Source organism: Orycteropus afer, unplaced genomic scaffold, assembly GCF_000298275.1.
Source record: "Orycteropus afer afer isolate SDZICR_OR568_19922 unplaced genomic scaffold, OryAfe1.0 scaffold00007, whole genome shotgun sequence".
NCBI classification, from domain to species: domain Eukaryota; kingdom Metazoa; phylum Chordata; class Mammalia; order Tubulidentata; family Orycteropodidae; genus Orycteropus; species Orycteropus afer.
In genome coordinates this window covers 18,016,175-18,040,108 of record NW_006921594.1, presented here as the reverse complement: position 1 = coordinate 18,040,108, position 23,934 = coordinate 18,016,175, and the positions used below count along the sequence as shown (strand labels likewise).

Below are 23,934 nucleotides of genomic sequence, written 5' to 3'. Positions count from 1 at the left end.
GAAAAGGGATCGAAAACAGATTGACTACTTAGGTTTGAAAAGCAAGAGACGCATGTACTCTTGCTTTTAGTTGCAAGTAGAATTCTGATGTTTTATTTTTGCTTTCAAAAAATCTAACAGGTTTTGCTTAACTCTTGGCAGGTTTCACCTTACATAGGATAAACTCATGTTCCAGAGGCAGCTTAAGGGATGAGAGATGCCTCCCAAGGATTTTCTCCCTTTTAACATGTCTTCTTAGAGTTCTTCTCTGTGGATGCTCACATGAAAATAACAGATGTGTGCATTTATTTAGTGAGTTCAGCTGTTCTGTTGTTGTCTGAGAATAGTTCTCCCCAACAGGAGTGGGCAAGAGGCCAGGACCAACATGGGGTGCTCTCAACTTCAGCTGTTTTTAAGCCAAGAAAACATAGTACCCATACCTCCAGTATCACTTGGAACCTTACAGACTGTGGGAAATGGACAAGCTGTCAGATCACACATCCTTTGAAGTCTAGCAAAGTTCTAATTCTATTGAACTGCCTCTACTCTTGGAAAGACACTAATGTCAGGAGCAACAGGGAATACTGAGCTTATTTCTTTTGCTCATAGTCTTTGAAGGAAGAATCATGCCTAGGTATCTTGGCAGTAGTTTGTCAGCAACTCTCAGAGGATCCCAGATGCCTCAGATCTCTTGGGAGTATGTTGTTCTGTCATTTAGCCTAGGAGACATTTTTGGCACAGAAAGCCATGCAGCACAACTTTCTGTAACAAAGGTCTTAATTGTGTCAAGTTTTGTGGGATGTTCTTCCAAAACAAGATACAAGATGTCCCCCTCCTCTTAATTCCATCAAAAGGAATTTCTTAGATCCCTCTCCCAAACCCTGTAAAATGATTCTGAACCTGAAACCCTCTGGGATCTTCATCATCAACAGTTCATCCCATTATTTCTTAATGATAACCTGGTACACTGGATGAACTAAAGAGTTTTCCTGAGAAGTATGGCCAAGAGATAAAATATCCAGATGTGCAGATGTCCCACCTACCCTACAGGAGATTTCAAAGCTTCTGTTGTACCAAAAGCCAAGAATTTAGGTCATTTTGGAAAGGGATCCTCGGTTTGTTGCTTCCCTTGTAGCCCATAAGTATAACTTTTTCCCTGGAGAAAAGGTGGAGTTATTGAAATCTCATGCTTTGATAATTCCTAAATGACTTCATCTTGGAAACACAATAGAAATCAATGTTGTTGTTGTTTTTTTTCAATCTTGCTATGTGGAGACTACTCATTTATTTCATCATTGGCATCATAGATCAGTATGTGTCAAAGTCCACTGAAATCAATTTTGGTTGAGCTCTAGAGGGTGGAGTCTGTCAACTAATGGGAATAATAAATAATAATTTTGCATAAATAATATTTTATAATTAACTGGAAGGGTAAATCAGTAAGAGTTTAAGATCAGAAAGAAAAAAAGTCACTGGAGAATAATCTAGTTCTTCCTATTAGAGTCCTGAACCCAGCCTTCTTACACTTGAGATAGAAGTGTCCAGAGGAACTGCCTGGCCACAGGCCATTATGGGGCAGTAAGACTTAGGATGGGAGCTAGTGAAGTGGGTACTCCTGGGCCGTTCTGACCTGAATATCCATATAAGAGACCACATTAGTTCTAAGGGTCTCATTTCTCTAGCACAAGTGTTTTAGGGTGCAGAACTGAGAACCCTGCACCCTCAGTCCCCACTTAGACTCAGCCTGGGCAGACCCGCATCTATGGAACCATGACTTGATTAATATTCCTGGGTCAGGCTGAATGCCAAATGAGCAGCAATGGGTTTGCTCTGCTGTTCTACCAACTATGAAGTTAACTCATGCCTTGTTCCACACAGCTGCCCTTCCTTGGCCCTTGTTGTTGTTATGTGCCGTCGAGTTGGCCCTGACTCATAGCGACCCCTCCTTGGGTTTCCGAGGCAGTATCACTACGGAAGTAGGATTGCCCAACCTTCCTTCCGAGGAGTGGCTGGTTTGAACCGCCAGCCTTCTGGTTAGCAGTCAAGTGCCTTAGGCACTATGCTACCAGAGCTCCTTGGCCCTTATTCCTTGATAAAACCCTCATCTTTCATTTCTTTTCTGTTTGTAAATTAGGATAACTGTCACCAAACTAAAGGTCAAATAAAAAGGAAAATGAAAAGTTTATAACCCAAGAGAATGGATAATAAGATGAAGATTAAAGGAGAAAAGAAATTGTTTTCTCAAATTTCCAAGCAGCTAGGGCTAGATTGTTGTTATGTGCTGTTGAGTCATCTCTGACTCATAGGGACCTTATGTACAATAGAAGAAAACACTGCCTGGCCCTGTGGCAGCCTCATTATCCCTTCTGTACCTGAGCCCATCGCTGCAGCCACCGTGTCAGTCCATCTCATTGAGGGCCTTCCCCTCTTTTGTTGACCCTCCACTTTCCCAAGCATGACATCCTTCTCCAGAGAATGGTCCCTTCTGACAACATGACCCAAATAGGTGAGATGAACCCTGGCCATTCTTGCTTCCAAGGAGCATTCCAGCTGCACTTCTTCCAGGACAGATTTGTTAGTCCTTTTAGCACTCCACGGTACTTTCAGCATTCTTTGCCAATACCACAATTCAAAAGCTTCAACTCTTCTTTGATCTTCCTTATTTGTTGTCCAGCTCTCACATGCATATGAAGCAATTGAAAATACCATGACTTGGGTTAGGCGCATCCCAGTCTTCAAGCGGATATCTTTGCTCTTCAGCACTTGAAAGAGGTCTTTTGCAGCAGATTTGCCCAATGCGATACATCTTTTGATGTCTTAACTGCTGCTTGCATTGGCATTGATTGTAGAACCAAGTAATATGAAGTCTTTGACAACTTCAATCTTTTCTCCATCTATCATGATGCTGCTTATTGATCCAGTTGTGAGGATTTTTGTTTTCTTCATGTTGAGGTGTAATCCATACTGTAGACTATAGTCTTTAATTTTCATCAGCAAGTGTTCTAAGTCATCCTCAATTTCAGCAAGCAAAGTTGTGTTGTCTGCATATTGCAGGTTGTTAATGAGTCTTCCTCCAATCCTGATGTCATGTTCTTCTTCATATAGTCCAGCTTCTCAGATTATTTGCTCAGCATACAAGTTGAATAAGTATGGTGAAAGGATACAACCCTGATACACTCCCTTCCTGATTTTAAACCATGCAGTATCCCCTTGTTCTGTTCGAACGACAGCCACCTGGTCTATGTACAGGTTCCTCATGAGTACAATTAAGTGTTCTGGAATGCCCATTCTTCTCAAAGATATCCATAATTTGTTATGATCCACACAATTGAATGCCTTTGCATAGTCAATAAAACAAAAGTAAACATCTTTCTGATATTCTTTGCTTTCAGCAAGGATCCATCTGACATAAGCTATGATGTGGGATATCATAGCTATCATATCATAGCTGATGTCAGGAGTAGATGGAGTGTTTGAAAAAACAAAAGGCCTTATGAGGACAAGGAGAGAAGTGGAGGTTCCAGCATCTCTGCTGCTGTTTATGGCTGTAAACAAAAGTTGTCAGATTCCTTTGTGTTCATCAGAGAACATGACATTGACCCATGATCCTCAACTATGCTATACCCTTAAAATTCATCAGCAGTGTCAGTTCTGAGATATCTTGTGAAGAATATAAGCTAAAAACCAGGCAGAAAAGACACAAGAGAGCAGGTGAGGCTGAACAGCGACCATACGCCTCTTCTCTTTTGTAACCATAAATACTGCCCATAACTACTATTCTTAGTGCAGGATTTTAAAAAGCAGATGTTCATCTCTGATAGAGATACATTTGTCACAATTAACAAAAGACATAAGGATGCCACAGTTGAGTTTGGAGAACAATGGTGGTTATCCAAATCTGAATTCTACCCACCTCCACACCCCAAATAAAAACTATAAAACCAACAAAGAAAACAATAATACTTCACAGGACCCATGCTTTCAGCATTACTAGGAGACAGAGAATTTACCTTTAAGTACAGTGAAAACAGAACAAATTCCAGCCTGCAGCTGCCACAAGCCTATGGACAAGAGATGCCTAGAGAGGGGCTGCTAAAAGACTGTTGTAAGAGCAGAGGGGTGCACAGGCAAAATCCCTTCCTGTAACAGAAAACCAGACACGTTTCTGTTGAGTCACTGTCGACTCTTGGTGACCCTGAGTGTTGTGGAGGAAAGCTGCATTCCACAGGGTTTCCATGGCTGGACCTTTCAGGGACAGATCACCAGATCTTTCTTCCAAGCCACCTCTGGGTGGTTTGAACCACTAAATTTGCAATAAGTACCAGAGCTCTTAACCAATTATGCCACTCAGAAACCACCCCAAAACAGAAACTGCAGCAGGAAGGGCCAAAATACCAAAGAGGACTTAGTAGTTCATGGCCCTGGCTGTGTGATATGGATACAGGAAAAGGCTTTAAAGTGTTGAGTCCCACAGTCCTCTGAGGCAGCCCAGACAATGCATAGGCATCTTCCTTAAGCACACCTTCATCCTCACCCCCACCCATACTATCAACAATTCCATGCATTTTACTGCCAAAATTTCCTCCAATCCCTCTCAAGCCTGCCAGTGCCCTTATTCAGACTTTCAGGCTCTTCCTGGGACTATAACAAAAATATTATATGCCTACTGTCAGTCTTGATAGCTGTCCTTTCTCCTCCCTGCCCTTCAGTCTAACTCCCACATTTCTTATTAGAGTGATTTTTCCAACAGAGACGCTTTCCCTGACATTCCCATTGTGGAGTAGGTGCCTCAATGAAATCCATAGCTTCCTGCATGCCTTTGTCACAACGTAATGGCTGAGAGTGTCACACTGGAATTAGACATTTTATGCCTAGTTCAGATGCTTGCTTGTTTCATGACTTGGGGCAAAATTCTTAACCTCTTTGAACCTCATTTTCCTCATATTTAAAATAGGTGTCAAAAGTATTACCTACCTCATAAGGCTGCTATAAATAGTAAACTAATACATGTGGAATACTTAAGTGTCTGGCACATAGAAGGTGTTAAATTAATGTTAGCCAACAATTACCACACAGCATTAAATTTTTCTGGTTACATGCCTGCCTATTCCACTAGACTGGTTCATCATTTCAAGGAATATATGAGCTCCATCCCCACCCCACCCCCACCCCCCAAAAAAAAAACACAAAAAACACCAGTGAGATGATGTCAGTGTCTACTATATGGAAAGTTCAATCCAAAAATGTTTTTAGTTGAATCACTGAGCAAGGAGCCACAATTCTACAAGATTATTTAATCCAGATGGTCTTACTTGAAGTCATGGAGTAGCCTAATTAGTTATCTAAATGCTTTCCAACTCAGTGATTGCAAATAATATCCTATTGATGTACTAAGGAAAGTCAGGAATCTGTCTGAATGGACGTGATTGAAGTACCGGAACTTTGGGGCAGCAGCAAGCCCCACGTGAACACAGCCAGCCTCCCCAGAGAGCACAGCCAGCCTACGAGGCTGCACATTGCAGAGAGCACAGAGTGCAGTCATCCTGCCACAGGTGGACTGCTCACCAGCACTGGCCACCTGCCTGCCCAGCTCACGTGTATCTTTCTGTTCTTGGCTCCTGAGCCCTCCAGTTCTCTGGCTTCATTCCTGTGCTCTCCAGATCTGATTCAGATCCTACTCCATAGTTCGTTATCACTTTTGGATGTTACTGATTCAGCCAGCATCCACAGATGTTAAAGGAATGTTCTGCCTGTTCATTTTGGCCCTAGAAACCCTCTGCCTCCCAAGATTCGACCAGTCTTATCCACACATGGGAGGAGGGTTGAGAGGGCTCAAACAGAGGCCCGCATTTGTGCTAAACTAACATGATGCATATGTGCCCCGGTGGCACCATGGTTAAGAGCTTGACTTCCGAAAAGAAGGGTGGTGGTTAGAACCCACAAGCTGCTCCATGGGAGAAAGATGTGGCAGTCTGCTTCCATAAAGATTATAGCCTTGGACCAATTCTACTCTGTCCTATAGGATCATTAAGAGTCAGAATTGATTTGATGGCAATGTTTTTATTTAAAAAAAAACACAATGCATACTGTGGTTGCAATTAGAACATAGGTAGATATGGACTCAAGCCAAGCAAAGGTAAAATACACTCTTTCTGGGGGCTTAGGGACACTAACAAGTTGCCATAAGTAAGCGATGTTAAATAGTAAATGCTTGAGTGGGTATAAATGCAGCATCTAATACTATGCTAGGTATTAAACTAAATTAATTGGGACATTGTAAAATATGTTTACAATTAAAATCTCATTGAAAAACAATGACTTATTTTCTTTTTTGCATGGTTTATTCTTTTATACTATTCTCATGAACAAGCATTTAATATTTATGAAGTGTTACAGAATTTTTAAACGATCATACCAAAAAAAAACCAAACTCACTGCTGACGAGTCAGATCCGACTCATAGCAACCCCTCCTTGGGTTTCCGAGGCAATATCTCTACCGAAGTAGATTGCCCAAACTTCCTTCCAAGGAGTGGCTGATGGGTTTGAACCACCAGGCTTCTGGTTAGCAGTCAAATGCCTTAGGCACTGCACCACCAGAGCTCCTAAATTATCATACAGACAAATTTATTTAGTCAGTGAAAATGTAGGTTCCTCTGAAAATGCACTGATTCAATTCACAGGTGTAAAACTGAGTAAATTATTTCTTCCAAGAGCATATTCTAAACTATCTTCTTACTATGAGGAGCAATCTGGCTGTGAAGATTACCTGTTTGTTGACTGTGGTTAACTAAGACCACAGAAATTATCAAACTATTGCACTACAAATGTTTATTTTTTCACAAGTGTATGTTGGTTTCTTCTTTACTGAATATAATAATAATATTATTAAAAGGTCATATTCATGGCACACTTCCTCAGTGTCAGGAACCATGCTAAGTATTTAGAGCTTTCATATCATTTAAGCCTCACAAGGAAGAATACTCTACTGTTATGCCCATTTTTACAAGTGAGGAATCTAAGACTCAGAGAAGGTCACTTGCCGAAAGTTATACAGATTGACAGAGCCAAAACTGGAAAGGTCTGTCTGACTCTATAGCAGATGTTGGAAAACGATAGCCCATGGGCCAAATCTAGACTGCCACGTGTTTCTGTATATCCTACACACTAAGAATAGTTTTCATGTTTTTTAAATGGTCAAAAAAATAAATAAATAAAAGGAATTATACTATTCTGTGGGAGCTCTGGTAGGAGGTGTCACTATGAGTCAGATCCGACTCCACAGCAGTGAGTTTGGTTTTTTTGGTTTCTGGTAGTATAGGGCCTACGGCACTTGACTGCTAACCAGAGGCTAGCGGTTCAAACCCACCAGCCACTCCTCAGAAGGAAGGTTGGGCAATCTCCTTCCGTAGTGATACCGCCTCAGAAACCCAAGGAGGGGTCACTATGAATCAGGTCTGACTCGATGGCACATAATAACGACAACATACTATTTTGTGATGTGAAATATGAAATACAGATTTTAATATCCATAAAGGAAGTATTATTAGAACACAACCACTCTTACGTGTTCATGTACTATCTGTGACTGTTTCCACTCTACAATGGCAAGGCTGACAACAGCCACTGTGTGGCCCTCAAAGCCTAAAATATTTGCTATCTGGCCCTTTACAGGAAAAGTTTGTCAAGCCCTGCTCTAGAGTACAGATCCTGTCTGCTTTGTAAGCATAGCTGCCACAGGGGTTTCTCCATGAGCAGACTGAACTGTTGTGAAGTGAAGTGAATTGCCTAAGAGCATGTGGGCAGGTAAGAGGTGATGACTCAGGATAAAAGTTGGGATTCTGACAGCAGGGCCCACGTTCCCTGTGCTCTATCATTGCTTTTGCCACCAGAGAGCTAACCTACATACTTCCACAGATAAGAAGAGCCTTGTCATTTGAACGGTCATTTAATTTTAAAAATTAAAGTGTAAGCAAAAAGATAATTCTTTAACAATCTACTTACATTATTTGCTTTGAATATTGGCCATCATGTGTTTGGTTTGAGCCTGGAAACATATACTGCTATAGCATCTCCATACACAATGTAAGGAGCTCTGGTGGTATAGTGCCCAAGACATTTGACTGCTAATCCAAAGGCTGGCAGTTCAAACCTACCAGCCACTCTGTAAAAGGAAGACTGGGCAATCTACTTCCGTAAAGAATTACCATCTTGGAAACCAAATGGGGGTTGCTATGAGTTGGAATGAACTTAATGGCAATAAGTTTTTTAAAACACACAATTTGGGCATAATAAATATTCATATACATCAACATGCATGTAATACAACATACACTAGATGTGTATGCATATTTCATTTACACGCATATACTAGACATACATTTGTGTGCACATTTACATGCAAATGGACACATAAATGCAGACTTTCACTGCATACACATCATCTAAGTTACTGTGGCAGGTCATAATGGAACCTGATTTTCCCCTCTCTAATGCCTCTATAACTCAACTACCTCAACCATCAACATGGAAATAAAAACTTTTCTAACTTCAAGGTTTTCACTCACAAATAATCTGCATAAAGAAAAATGTGCACATCCATATGTGTACATATTATTTTAATGTATCTTATAGCATACTTCATTCTCAAAAGGGCATGAGAAATACAAAATAGATAAGAGAGTATAAAAAGACCAGAATAAATCATTGAATTTCTTCCACTGTTTATATCAAAACAATAAAAAAGAATTCCCAATTTGTCTGTATTACAGCATCCCAGTTAAGCCAATTCTTTTGCCAAAATGACAGTCTGTTATTTATTAAATTCATAACATCCTTAAGGAAAAGGTGTCTTGAGAACCACTCAGTTACTGCTGTATCAAACATTGCTTTCAGAACTCATGGGCCTTTCAAGGGCACCAAATAATTTTAAAGTGACATAATCATTGAATTTCTAGTGTTTTCAGAAAAGAACTAAAGTTGGAGAGGATAATTAAATCCAGATTCTAAAAGCCAATAATCTGGGCTCAAAGTGCACAGTCTGCATGTGCACAGCCTCCAGTGAAACATTAAAGTGAGGTATTTTTTTATTATTATTATTTTCATAACCCTTGCAAAACCTAGCCACAGTAAAAAAAAAAAAAAAAAAAAAAAAAGTTTTTTCATTGTTCTCGTTAAATGAATCAATGGGAATTAAATGAATTATATAGAATATAAGTATCAGTATCTTGTGCTGAAAAGAGAATCCACTATGTAATCCGCTTTCATAAGTAATCAGAAAACTCCTGATGAACTGCATAATCCAAACACCTCGATTTATTTCCCTTACTTTACTTCCTTCTCTATTTTATAAAATCCAGATAAAGACTTGTGAAATTCGCTCATGCTCTTCTCCCCCTTCTTTCTTTTCTTCTGGGACTTAATAATTTGTTGCCTTACAATCAACTACATGAGATAAAAAGGGTAGCATTGGCCCAGTGATAAAGCTCAAAAGGCAGGAAGGGACAGGACAGAGGACAAACGGAAACAGTAAACACCAGGAAGAAGTGGGAAGAGTGCTGTTACATTGTGGGGATTGCAATCAATATCACGCAACAAAATGTGTATGAATTGTTAAATAGAAAACCAATCTGCTATGTAAACTTTCATTCAAATCACAATTTAAAAGTTGCCTTGGAGGAGTCAAGGAGGAGAAAGGTTACCCAATGCCCAGAGAAGCATGAGCGTTGAACAGGCAAAACTGGTTAAAAGCCACAACACACACCTACTTCTCTCTCTTGCTCTCTCACTCTTTCTTTCTATATTTTCTTCTCTCTCCCTCTCTCTCTGTCTCGCCAAAAACAGGGAGGAGGAAAACAAAGGAAGATGAAAAAGAGAATTTCTTTTTCTCAAGAACTTAAATAGAATGGCTGATCTTGAGCAACAAATTATTAAATATTCTGTATTTCCATGATCCATCCTGTTATCCTGTCTGTATTCCTTTTATGTATGTAAATACACACACACACACACACATATATATTTTGTTGTTGTTGTGTGCCGTCGAGTTGGACCCGACTCATAGCGACCCCTCCTTGGGTTTCCGAGGCAGTATCACTAGGGAAGTAGATTGCCCAACCTTCCTTCCGAGGAGTGGCTGGTGGGTTTGAACCGCCACCAGCCTTCTGGTTAGCAGTCAAGTGCCTTAGGCACTACGCTACCAGAGCTCCTATATATATATATATGTAGTGTATATATATGTATATATGTGTGTGTGTGTGTGTATATATATATGTATATATATATATTTAAAAAAAACACTGAAAATAGTTTTTAAAGCTATGCCAGGACTCAGTTGTTTTATCATATTTGGTATATAGACAAATACTTTCATTTAAAATCTCAAAACAAAACAAAACAAAAAAACCCAAACTCACTGCCGTGGAGTCGGCTCCAACTCACAGCAACCCCTCCTCTTCAGGCTCCAAAGAGTGAAAAGAAAAATGCCCAGAACTCAGAGAATCAAAGAGAAATAGCAGAACACATTGGCTTTCTGATTCTTAATCTCAGGCTTTGGTCAACATTCTAATTCATCTAAAATTTAGTAAGTGACAAGTATTAAGAAGCTAATTCATCACCATCGTAGGTTGCATTACTTTGAAATGATTTGTAGTTATAAACATATTGATCAAATATAATTAATCACCACATAAGAAGTATAACTCAATATTAGAAGTATATTTTAACTGTTTTATTTTAACATTTTAATAACCTTTGCTCCACTACCTTGTCAAAACCTTTTGAAAGCCTAACTAGATGACCTTAGTTTAACTCTTAAAAGGACTGCAGTAGGTAAATCATTATGGTTTGACCTTGAGGTTTTGTGTAGTAGATAACATGCATCTAAATGTTTTGTAACTCATTTTATGACTGTAGAGTTATAATCTTGTCCATTATGGAAGCTGCTAGTCTCCTCTGGATCTTTGTTTTGAAGGTGAATTTTGTTGTTGCTGTTATTAAACTGTATACAATTGAATAAACTGCTAGGCAGATTCCTTAGGGACTGTTAGAACCTTAGTGCCCAGGTTCTGAAATTGTAGGAAATGGACATTAGTTGGCAGTAATGCCACTTAAAGAGATTTCTTAAAGATGTGACATTTTCACCTCACCTTAAGTATCATTACATTTTCCTGACACAATGAAATAGAGCAAAAATAATTTGCAAACATTTTCCCCCCACGAAACCATGTTGTCAGTCAACCATTTGAAACAGCAGTTCACCATTTCCCCTCTTCATGTCTATAAAACTGAGATTACCTTTATTTGCTGAGAAGATAGAGGACTTTGGACCAATTGAAGCCCTCTAGGCCTTAGCTGCCTTACCTGAAAAGGCAGGTAGTTGGTTTCGACACATCTAGGAGGCCCTGGGGAGCTCTGGTAGCATAGTGGCTAAGACACTTGCCTGCTAACCAGACGGCTGGCGGTTCAAACCCACGAGCCACTCCTCGGAAGGAAGGTTGGGCAGTCCTACTTCCGTAGTGATACTGCCTCAGAAACCCAAGGAGGGGTCGCTATGAGTCGGGTTTGACTCGACGGCACGTAACAACAACAACAACAGGAGGCCCTGGGTGGTGCAAGTGGTTAACACACTCAGCTTCTAACTCAAAGGTTGGAGGTTTGAGTCCACCTAGAGGCACCTTGGAAGAAAGGCTACTTCTGAAAACTTAGCCAATGAAAACCCTGTGGAATCACCACACCACACATGGGATCACCACAAATCAGAGTCGACTCTATGGAACAGGTGGTCAGAGAGTTCTCAGGTTAGCTCCAGAGTTCCGGAATTCTACCCTAAGGTCTAGAGCACCACTTGACCTGACACACCCTCTGCAGACCACCAGTTTATGTGAGCAGGAGCTCTGGTAGCATAGAGGCTAAGGCACTTGACTGCTAACCAGAAGGCTGGCGGTTCAAACCCACCAGCCACTCCTCGGAAGGAAGGTTGGGCAATCCTACTTCCGTAGTGATACTGCCTCGGAAACCCAAGGAGGGGTCGCTATGAGTCGGGCCGACTCGACGGCATATAACAACAACAACAACAATCAAGAACTAATTCAATCCAGCCATAAGCTCCTGGGCATCACTAAGCACACCACTGAACTAGAGTGTCCTATAGGGTTCCTTTGCACACACTGACTCTGCCTGGAGTCTGCCTTCCCTCTGATGTGCAGTATTTTGACACATTCCTATTAAGCATGTTAGAACGTCTGTAAAGTTCACCTCAAATCCACGGAAGACACTTAAATTCAGGTTTGCCAGGACTAATCTTAGCTCAACCAAGATCACAATACATGTTGTTATATTTCCAGTACACTTCTTTTTTCTACTATGGCCTACAATGGTTATTCAATTTTAGGTTAATTTTCTATCTTAATTCTTTAACAGAAGACATGAATTATCTTACCTGAATTCCCACATCGGTGATTTTATAACACTCAGATAGAGAAAGTTCCTTTAATTTTTTATGTCTGGAAAGTATCATCAAACCCTAAAAATAGTTCATATAAAGATCATTTTATGACAGTCATTCATTAGGGAAAGTATATTTCTGATAAGATAAAACTATTTATGCAAATTTAAAAGTTTAGCTTGTACCTTGTATTTCCTTATACTTAACAATCACTTTGAATAGGCAGTATCATTACACATATTTTTCAGGATATCTCTGATGTTTTGTAATAAGTGTTACAAAATTTCAGATCCAGAAAACTTCTTAGGAGGTTATTATCTTGTATTTGTTTCTAGGTAAATATTATCTGAATCAATATAAATAAATCTTAAAGATCCATAGACCTAATCTACAACTTTATTTTGATGACTCTTCATGTAGTCAGTGAATGTATTTGCCAATCAATCTACAAAAATCCAAAACTTATTGGTTCATTTTATTGTGTTTAATTCCCTGAAGAGAGAAATAATAGGTTTTTGTATAGTGGTCTATAGACAAAATAATTTTTAACAACAGTACAATTTTTTTTTTGTTATATATTAAAAGCTTTGCTTTTTATTTTTGAAAAAATTGTACTTTCAGCCCTTAAAAAATTTGATGTGCAATGTTGCTGTTTTGTTTTTCTCCCTACACACACAGCACGTGTAAGGAACTGACCACTGTGCCTTGTATAAGCCATCTTCCTGTTTTGCATTCATTATCACATTCCTGGTATAATTCCCGAAGATATGCATCCTAAACTGGCCCCCAGAGCTAGGTGGCTGATCACATGCCAGAAATAGTATGTGGATTTGTACTTTTTGCATTTTATTTGCAAGACTGGTTTACAGGTTATTGATCTTAAATACAACATTTGAACCATAATTGAAAATAAGTTGTGCAAAATTAGATCTTAGTTTTAGTTTTAGTTTTTGCTTTTCCTCCAAAGCACAGATTAGGCACAGATCCCACCCTTTCATTGTTCAAAAGAAATCCACATCAGGGGAAAACATGCTTGAAATTCTGGTTGATTTAAGCTGCTGTTTAAACTTATTTCAAATTGCATTTAATGATTTTACACACTACCCAAAAATAAAATCACTCTGTTCATTCTTTGAATTTTCTGGTGAATGTGAATTTGTTTGTCAGGAACACATTACATTTTCTGCTTCTTTATTTCAAATCCTGTGGAGCCATCGCTGTGTCTGGGTTCCAGATGTCAGTGCTATTTTGTTCATGTTTGAATAATTGGAAGAGTTTAGATATTTATAAACTATATGAACAAAAACATCAAGTCATATATTCAAAGCTTGTCTCTCTGCCTTATACTTGACAAGAGCCAAGTGTGTTTGATTCTCCTGTGGGCAACTTGGTCCTGGAACTCCCTCTGAAGTTTTCTCTTAGATTTCACTTTTATGTAACCAAGTCAGAATTTTTTTTAAGATGAGCTAAAAGTGCAGTGTCCTTCCTAAGGATGACGTAAATTAGCCTATATTCTCTTTGCTAGGAGCTCCAGGGACTCGAGGTTAAGGTATTTGTCTGCTAACCAGAAGGTTGATGGCTCGTAACCCACCAGTTGCTCAACGGGAGAAAGATGTGAAGCACTGTGTTTCCATAAAGATTTACAGGCTTGGAAACCCTATTAGGCAGTTCTATTTTATTCTATTGGGTCCCTTATGACCCTGAAGCAATTCAATGGCAGTTGAGTTTGTTGTTATTGTTGCTGTTATTCTCTTTGCCACTTTATTTGAAATTAATATATGAAAATGGAATGCTATGTTTCATCACTATAATTGCTCACTGAAACTTATGGCCTCAAAATTGAATTGATCAACATCTTTAGCCATTAGGGAAACACTAATCAAAACCACAACGAGATACCACTTCACATCTACTGAGATGGCTATAGTCAAAAAGACAGATTGTAACAAGTGTTGGTGTGGACATGAAGAAACTGGAAGCCTTATAAGTTGCTGGTAGAAATGTAAAATGATATAGCCACTTGGAAAAGAGTCTAGCTGTACCTCAAACAGTTAAACATACAATGACCATGTGACCCAGCAATTCTACTCCTAAGTAATGAGATGAAAAGTCATACCCATACAAAATCTGGTCAACAAATGTTCACACCTGTGTTATTCATGATACCAAAAAAATGGGAACAACCCAAAAGTTTATCAGCTGATGAATGGATAAATAAAATATGGTATGTTCATACAATGGAATATGATTCAACAATTAAAATAAAAAAGCACTAATGCATGCTGTACTAATAAAATAACAATTAAATAAAAAAACAATTAAAATAAAAAAGCACTAATGTAATGCATGTAGGTCAATCTTGAAAACATCATATTTAGTGAAAGAATCCAGTCACAAAAAGCTACATGTTATATGATTCCTTTTATAGGAAGGTCCAGAACAGGTAAATCTGTAGAGACAGAAAATAGATGAGTGTTTGCCTAAGGCAGGGGGCAGCGTGACTGCTAATGGGTAAGGGGGTTTCTTTTCAGGGTAATGAAAACATTCTGAAATAAAATTGTGGTAACAGTGCACAACACCACAAATATACTAAAAACCACTGAACTGTACATTTTAAATGAGTGAATTGTATGGTATGCAAATTGTATCTCAATCATCAATTCAGAAATTGCTCACTTTTTATATTTTTGCTTATGCGCTTTAGACCTAGATGATCAATCCATTTAGCAAGACAGGGAGTAAGAGATCTTATCATGCTCATGTGTTGCACAAGGTATCATAAGATCTTGTTGCTGTTAGAAAACACGGCTTTGTAACCGAGTAGGAACAGAGCCAGCTGGAAGGGATGAGGCCGCCACTAAAAACTGCCTAATGCTGGTTATGAGAAGCCAGCTTCTCTGAACAAGTGAAATACACTCACACCCATCAACAAGATTCATTCTTTAATGGTTTTTTAATCCAAAAACTTTTCAGACTAGTGATTTAGAGGACAATCAGCCTGCTAGGTAAATGCTCCCTTGGCACTGTGAGGTTGCAGTGCACTGAGTTGCTTAATAGGGCCCTTCTAGCCATAGTCCTCCATTTTGTGATGTGTTGTAAATCTTAGCCTCTATGCCTGTGCTTTCCACGGCTCGCCCGTCAGTTTGCCATACAGTGGTGGGTTGTGTGATGCTGTGAGGCTGGAAGCTATGCCACCACTGTTTCAAATACCAGCAGGGTCAGCCATGGTGGGCAGGGTTCAGGGGAGCTTCCAGACTGAGACAGACTGGAAGGAAGGATGGGGCCACTCACTTCTGAAAAAACTGGCCACTGGAAACCATATGTGTAGCAGTGAAACACCGTCTAGTATATTACTGGAAAAGCACAGGACCAGACAGTGTTTCGTTCTGTTGTACATAGGGTTGCTATGAGTCAGGGGTTGACCAGATGGCACCTAACAGCAACAACGTGCCTGTGGTTATGGTCCCATTTGAGCTGTCTGGTGCATTGATGAGGCAGGATTAGGCTCGGAGGGATCTATCTTGAGTCCCGCCTTGCTGGAGGGTGTGACTCAATTTCCTTGAGGGTATATATCTGAATGTTTGGCAAAGTTCTTCCTCTTGCTCTGGATCCCTCAGTTGGCCTGTCAACATCTCATCCTCGCCTTGAGACAGCAGCCAGTGGTCTGGCCTGCCGATTTGAGATCATTAGCCCCTGCAATTACGTGAGTGAAGAGAGTCCTCCGGACTGATGCCTGACTCACAGATTTGCTACTTGCCAGCCTCCACCACTGGGTGATGCACTTCTCTGGCAGTTTGTGAGTTCTGTGAGACATTACAGTGAAATACAGAAGCCTAAGACAGGAGGGAGAGTACTGAGGGGAGGAGGACGAGTTGATGTTAGAGATGATGGAGTGGCACCACAGTTTGGAAAAGTTGGACATTCAGGACATCTTTAACCTCCTCCTCATAGGGACAAGGCTTATGCTGATCCTTGTAAAATAAATCATTCGACCAGAGGTTCATAAATGTTCCAAATTACGAACAATTTGGAAACAAGTACTGGTTCTGATACCTCACAGACTTTCTTTATACCTTTAAAAGGTCTTAAACTTCAGGTCTGGTCAAGATTCATTCATTCTTAATTCATCCTAATTAAGTTGTTAACTATTTATTTAGCATCTACTACATTGATCAGTATCTGGAACAGAGACTGGGAGTATCAATGTCAATGAGATGTTATGTCTGCTCTCAAGGAACCCACAGTCTGGCATGGAAGACAGACATGTACAACAGATCGTTACAATCCAATGAAAGATAAGTACTATGCACAGTGGTGGCACCCAAGGATGATGGGCCAGCTACTGTGGATCAGACAAGGCTATGTGGAGGAAAGTCAGGAAAGGGGAAATATTAGTTGCCAAGAAGATAATGGAAGGAAGGACATTCTAAGCAGAAGGAACACAATGTGCAAAGGCATAAAAGTATGAACAGTATGACATGTATGGGGAACTATAGTGCTTGGCATATGTGTGTGATGGGTTTTTAAAACTATCTTAAGAACTGGCCATAGAATTCCCCTTGAGAAGAAAACTGGGCAGGTTTGTTGTTGTTGTTTATGTCTTGTTAAGCTAGTGCCAAGGCTTTACTTCTGGAAAAGATGGAAAGAGGAGAGTGGGAAGACAAGACAAAAATTAGGAGGGAAGAATAACCAGAAAGATGTAGAGGGACTGAACATCACTGAGGCAAAGGGTGGGTTGATGGTTGCTTTTCAGGGAAATGTGGCATCACTACAATGTAAATCTTCCTTGGTTTCCTCCAAAAATCAGCCAAACTCATGAAAGCTTTACAGGAGAGAGGTTTTAGCATTGTGTCCCATAAGTTTAAAAAAGGACTAAATTTCATAATCAAGTGAGGCACCATGAACGCAGCTGGTGTAGCAGCCTAGAGGAGAAAGCATGAACTGGGTGAGAATGTGAGGCCCCAGGAATTCACAGGAATCCTGGGGAGCTCTAAACTGAGGCCATATAATTGAAGGACCTGGATCTGACCAGGAACCCCAGTGGAAAAGTGGCTTATCTTATGGCTTGGTGTCACTTCCATTGAGGGGACTGTTGAAATAAAGCCTCAAAGAAAGTGTGCACCAAGTGACGGAGAGTCTTATATGTTATTCTAAGGAATTTGGACTTTATCTTCTGCAACTTGCCCTCTGTAGCAGGGAATATGAGTTGGTACATAAGTGCCACAATGCAAGAAAGAACCAGGTATGTGTTTCAAGGGAGGTACGGGGACCACAGAAAGGGAGTGACTTCTTCCAGTAGTGGAAAGAAGAGGTGACAGTCTAGAAAAGACTTTCTTGGAGGAAAGAGAATTTGACTTGAGCGTTAAAGATTGACAAGCAGAATAATGGGAACAACAGTTCATTTGGAAAGTGTTAGTTGCCTGGGAAGTAGTTCACTTTGGGGTCACTGGGAGTACTGGGAGGGGAGATCCAGTACTGCCAGAAACAGATACATGTACACGAAGACATTTGCAGACAAATCCTTGAAAACCGTACTTTTTTTTTCCCCCTCAGTTTTACATCTGGAATTGTTTAGCTGATGTAGATAGACTTCAATAATAAACCAGTTACCAGATGTTAGAATTGAATGTGTGTGTGTGTGTGTGCATGGTGTTTGTTTGTGTGTGTGTGTGTGTTTGTACTTACTATATGGCTGAGTTATGATACTCCTGGTTTCAAAATCAACAACATAAACATAAAACATCTCTCTTCCAACTTTTTATTCTGAAAATATTCAAATCTATAGGAAAATTCAAAGAATGGAACAATGAATACCTGTAAACACCTAAATTCACCAATTATAAACATTATACCACATTTGCTTAATTGCTGTATGTGTATGAATATATATATATATATATATATATATATAATTATGTATATGTACATGTATATTTATATATACATATGTGTATATGTACATACATAAACATATATAAGGAGATCTGGTGGTGCACTGTCTAAGGCATTTAACTGCTAACCAGGAGGTTGGCAGTTCAAACCCATCAGCCACTCCTTAGAAGGAAGATGGGGCAATCTACTTCTGTAAAGATTTATTGCCTCAAAAACCCAATGTGGGGCACTATGGGTCAGAATCAACTCAGTGGCAGTGAGAAATATACATATATACATACATACACTTTATTTTCCCTGAATCACTTGAAAATAGTTTCAAATGTCATGATGCTTCAGCCCTAAATGTTCTGCATGCATCTCCTCAGGAATAAGGATATTTTGCCATGTAACCATATAGTATTATGATACCTAAGAAAATTAGCAGTAGTTCCATAATATCATTTAATATAAATATTTAAATGTTTTTTAGTTTCTAGGAACCAGTCAGAGTTTATGCATTGCATTTGATTGCCATATGTCTTTAGCCTCCTTTGCTCTACTTACATTTTGTCTTTCGAGACACTGTCTTACTATTGTGTAGAACATCCCACACTCTGGACTTCTCTCATCTTTCCTTATGATTAGATTCCAGATAAATAATTTTTTGTTTTGTTTTTGCAAGAACACTACCTAAATGCTGTCAGGTTGTCCCACTGTTTGTGATGCTGCTGGGTCACTTAGTTCCGGTGGTGGCTACTAGATCTCTCCATTAAAAGAAGTATATTTCACCTTATGGGAGCTCTGGTGGCATAGTGCCTAAGGCATTTGACTGCTAACCAGAAGGCTGGAAGTTTAAACCCACCAGCCACTCCTTGGAAGGAAGGTTGGGCAATCTACTTCCGTAGTGATACTGCCTCGGAAACCCAAGGAGGGGTCACTATGAGTCAAAATCGACTCAATGACAGTGAGTTTTTTTGTATTTCTCATTTTAAAATAAATAAGTAATCTGTGATGCGATTCTTTGAGACCATGTGAATACTGTTTTTCAACAGTCTTCCAGCCAATGGTTTTAGTGTCCTTTGATCATCCTCACCTAAATCATTTATTATAGTGGAGGTTGCAAAATGGTGATTTTTCTAATTCTATTCTTTTATATTTATTAGCTGATATTAATTTAAATCTTTTTTCTCTTCCCTTTCAATTATACTGAATATTTTGGGAGGTGCTTTGAATAAAATAAGGTAACTTTAGACATAATAACTAACTATCCTAGTTAATTTTTTATGTAACTATTAATGTTCTTTTAATTTTCCCCAAATTCTTGATGGGAGACATTTACAAAATGAAGTTACTGTTTTTGCTGGTGTGATTATGTATTTGCTGATAAAAGATAACACACTAAGAAAAACAAAACATGAATGCCTTGCCTCATTATAAGACTGAGCATTAATCATTTAAGAACAAACCATGGTTTATATATGAAAATGTAATGGATGAAACCTTACTAAACAGAGCTTACAATTCTGAAAATAACATTAGTCTCTTTAAAACTTGCACATGACTTTTTTTCTGAGACACTTTGCTTTCAGAAAAAGTCTGAAAGATGGTCTAGGCATTATGGAATATGAACACTAAAATAAAATGTAATGTTGTAATTTATCTGATAACCACTTTACTACAAACAATCCTGGTTGGCTTAGTTAGTTTGGGAGACTGTTAATGCTTTAATACAGTCCTACCAGAACAGTAAATAAACATACATTTTATAATCTGTCCTGCATATGATGAAAGAAGCAGTCTCCTGAAAATTTTGATATAAAATCAAATAAGATTGTAATTTATCCTACTTTTCATTTAATTTCTTTGAGTTGTCTTTATGAACAGTGGCCTATGGGCTTTTAAGACAAATGAAAAAAAACTCTCATCCATAGTTGTGAGATAAACCATTGTAAATATATGGAGAAAAGAATTCAAAGTATTGAATAATCTCTTAAAAACTCCATAATATTTGCCACAAACATGACAATGAGTTAACAACTATATTATTATAAGGGGTTCATACAAATTGGCAGAAGTATTTAGGACCCACATAATAGGAAATACAATTACAATGCTAAGCGAACTATTAATATTACTAGAATTTTTAGATGTAAATTTAAATAACAATAAAGTTTTACTTCCTATGTATTGTTGAAATTATGCAATGAATATTTGTGGATGAATGTAAGGCTACCACATTAATTTTAATCAATAATAATAAAATGTTATTGCTGATAACATTTCAAATTTCTATAGCCCATTGGGAAAGCACTTGGCCAAAAAACAACAGCTAAAAACTATCCTGTTCAAAAGAGGGGAAATTTTGAGGAGAAAAACAAACAAGACTGTATAAATTTATGGACAGGCCCTATGTCTTATTTCTGTTTGTGCCCAAAACCCTATAATACTGCCTTAAACATAGTAGGAACTAGATAATTCTTTATCAAATGATGGAAGAAAAGGAGTAAGAAAAGAATGAATGAGTGAAATTTCTCAATAAGATAAACAGAATAAATTATAGCACAGTTGCTTGGAATATTCTATAATTGTAAAGAGTGATTGCTATAAAGAACACACATATACTTAGGTTTAAAAAGCAGATCCAGAGTTATATTTCTGTATGTGTGTCTGTGTGTAGACGGAAATGAAAGAACACTCAGAAAAATGAAAATAGTTTGATTTTTTAAAGTAGGTAATGGTATGGTTATATTTTTCCAAAATCCATATTTCTTCTAGTGTTATAAAATGTTTGTGGAAAAAATAATTTAGAAAAATCTCAATACATGAGCCCGTTATTAAGTGTTTTTGTACATCACCAAATAATTATATAAAACATTAACCCCATGCTTAACACCTTTACACAACGTCACACAGTTCTGAGTTCACCATCTGTTCCAAGCAAAGCTGCCCTCTAACTACTCAAAGCACCAATATTCAAGCAAAATGCTAAGCAATGATTGTGAACATGTGCAAGTATTATATGCAGAGATGACAAAGTTTGTTTTACAGAGATTAATAGACAGTTTTCTCCGTTTACATTACTTGATGCATCTGTGAAGGTGGACCCTTCTGACTGCCCCCTGCTTTTTAAAACATTGCCTCTCTTGGTTCCCAGGACTTCACTCTGAATCTTTCCTCACCTACTTCTCTGCTCATTTATTTTCAGTTTTCTTTGTCACTTCATTTTCCAAATCCATCCTATAAGTTTTGGTGAACTTGACTTTCTCTTCCTTTATCTCTCATCCATGGCTTCAACTTCAATTTCCACATCTTCACATCTCGCCCAGATCTCTCCCCTAAACTCCAACTCTGTTTCTCTAACTAATAATGAGATATCTGAAAGTGCTTAAAAAAAAAAAAAAAATTGCTGTCAAGTTGATTTCGACTCCTGACAACCCCATCTGACAGAGTAGAACTGCCCCACAGGGTTTCCAAAACAGTAATCTTTATGGAAACAGACTGCCATATCTTTCTCCGGAGGAGTGGCTGGTGGGCTTGAACCCCCAAGCTTTTGCTTAGCAGCCAAGCACTTAATATGCCACAACACCTCAAATTAGGTGCTAGAGGACTAGTTTTCAACCTGGAGGCCAGGAGATTTTACTAGATTCTTCCCCCTCTTTCTCCTAGCTTCAATCAGAAGTCTGATCTAAAGCTGAATGGCCCATGATGGACTTTTCCTTGTTTAAAGTAAATTGTACCTTCCTCTGTATTTTGCATATTTATGACCCTCTTTATAGGGACTGTGTTTCCCTGGTCTGATCTATAAAATGTATATAACTGAGGATGCTTGATATGAGAATACAGGCTATTGGAAAACACAGCCTATAGAATAAGATGGAATGATAAACCATGAGTTGAGAATAACTGGGAACCCTGATGTAATTATGGCAATGTAGACCATAGGAAATCTAAAAAGAACACAAGGCCCCTGACAGTCAGAAGACATAAGAAACCTCTCTTCCTGCTGCTTTTATTAAGGGTAAAATCTGATGTAAATTACTGTGATAGAGGGAATAGAATTGGGTGGAGACTGTTGAAAATCCTTGTGAAAATTTTCTGCTTTTAATAATACTTGAATTGGAAAACACCTAATTTCCATGGTTCCATCCCAAACATCCTAAAGACAAAATAAAAAATAAGATTCTAAAAGTCAGATGAGTGTCTGTCTTCTCTTTGTCATATTGTTGTTGTTATGTGCCATCGAGTTGGACCCGACTCATAGCAACCCCTCCTTGGGTTTCCGAGGCAGTATCACTATGGAAGTAGATTGCCCCTCTTCCTTCTGAGGAGTGGCTGGTGGGTTCTAACTGCCAGCCTTCTGGTTAGCAGTCAAGTGCCTTAGGCCCTATGCTACCAGAGCTCCTTCTCTTTGTCATAGGGACCTATAATCTAGAAAGGTCTGTCCTAGTACCACTATTAAACATGTCCAAAATGGAATTCAGCGTCTGTGTCCAAGCCCTAATCCCTCTCCCAGGTTCTTTTCCTGATTTGCTACCACCATGACCACCTAAAAAACCTTGGCATTGGACTTCCAGTAATATGGAGAAATAGGCAGACAAGCGACACAGACCCTCTTCAACAAAGAAAAGAAAAACCAATTGACAGAGATACAGATAATCCTGGAACCCTGAGCTTTGAAAGCAGATTAGGCACCAACTAGTGGAAAACCTGAATGAAAACAGTGAGTACATAGATGGTCAGAGCTGTGGACTATCAGCTCCTCTGATGAGACAAAGAGTCTAAATATTTCTAAGTGGTGTTGGGACATGAGAATTGACCTAAAGATCAGTCCTGGTCACCAAGAGCTGCAGGGACAACTGCTCTGGTGGCCTATGACTAGGAAGGGAAACAGCAAGGAGGGAGACAACCTGAGTTGTGGACTTTCTGCTGTCCAGAGGGCACAGCCATTTTGATTGTTTACACGTGGCAGCCATTTTGGATATTTAAAGTGACCGAGGGTGCAGCCATTTTGAATATTTATAAGCAATGGCCATTTTGGATATTTAAAGTGACTGAGGGTGCAACCATTTTGAATGTTTATAAGTGGAAACCATTTTGGATTTTAAAGTGATAACATTCTCATTCAGATACCAGGGACCTAAGAACAGGCTCTGTTTGCCAGGGTCAGCAAGGACATATGAGAGGCTGACAATAGAAAAGAAGGCAGGTGGTGTGTGTATAAGTGCTGTCAACTAGTGAATAGAGGAGCACAGCACAGTACCCTGCCTGCATAGATAATATACAAACAAAACAAAGAAAATGAAAATTGTGGGCAAGTTACTCCAACATATAATCACCAAATAAATATAAACACAAAAATGTCACAATGCCTCAGAGACAACAGACCATCACAGTCCACACAAAGAAGCAAAATAAAGCAGGAGAAACAAGGGACCAGGATACAAACCCAAAAGACATCCCTGAGGAAGACACAGCATTGGAACTCCCTGATAAGGAATTCAAAAGAATTATATTTAGGTATCTTGAAAGGATTGAGAGACAGACCAAGGAAAACACAGACAAAACCCTAGAAGAATTTTGGAAGAAAATACAAGAACAAAATGACAAAATAAATGAAAAATTAGAAATGGTTCTAAGT

The 23,934-nt window shown here is 38.9% G+C and overlaps 1 protein-coding gene across 1 annotated transcript in view; it reads right to left on the bottom strand.

The window, feature by feature from the left end:
• FBXL13 (F-box and leucine rich repeat protein 13) overlaps positions 1–23,934 on the bottom strand; it is a 304,871-nt gene that overhangs the window by 38,628 nt on the left and 242,309 nt on the right. Inside the window, exon 16 of the mRNA XM_007945197.1 lies at positions 12,417–12,500. Coding sequence (XP_007943388.1) covers positions 12,417–12,500 — 84 coding nt within the window. The remainder of the gene's footprint in view (positions 1–12,416; positions 12,501–23,934) is intronic.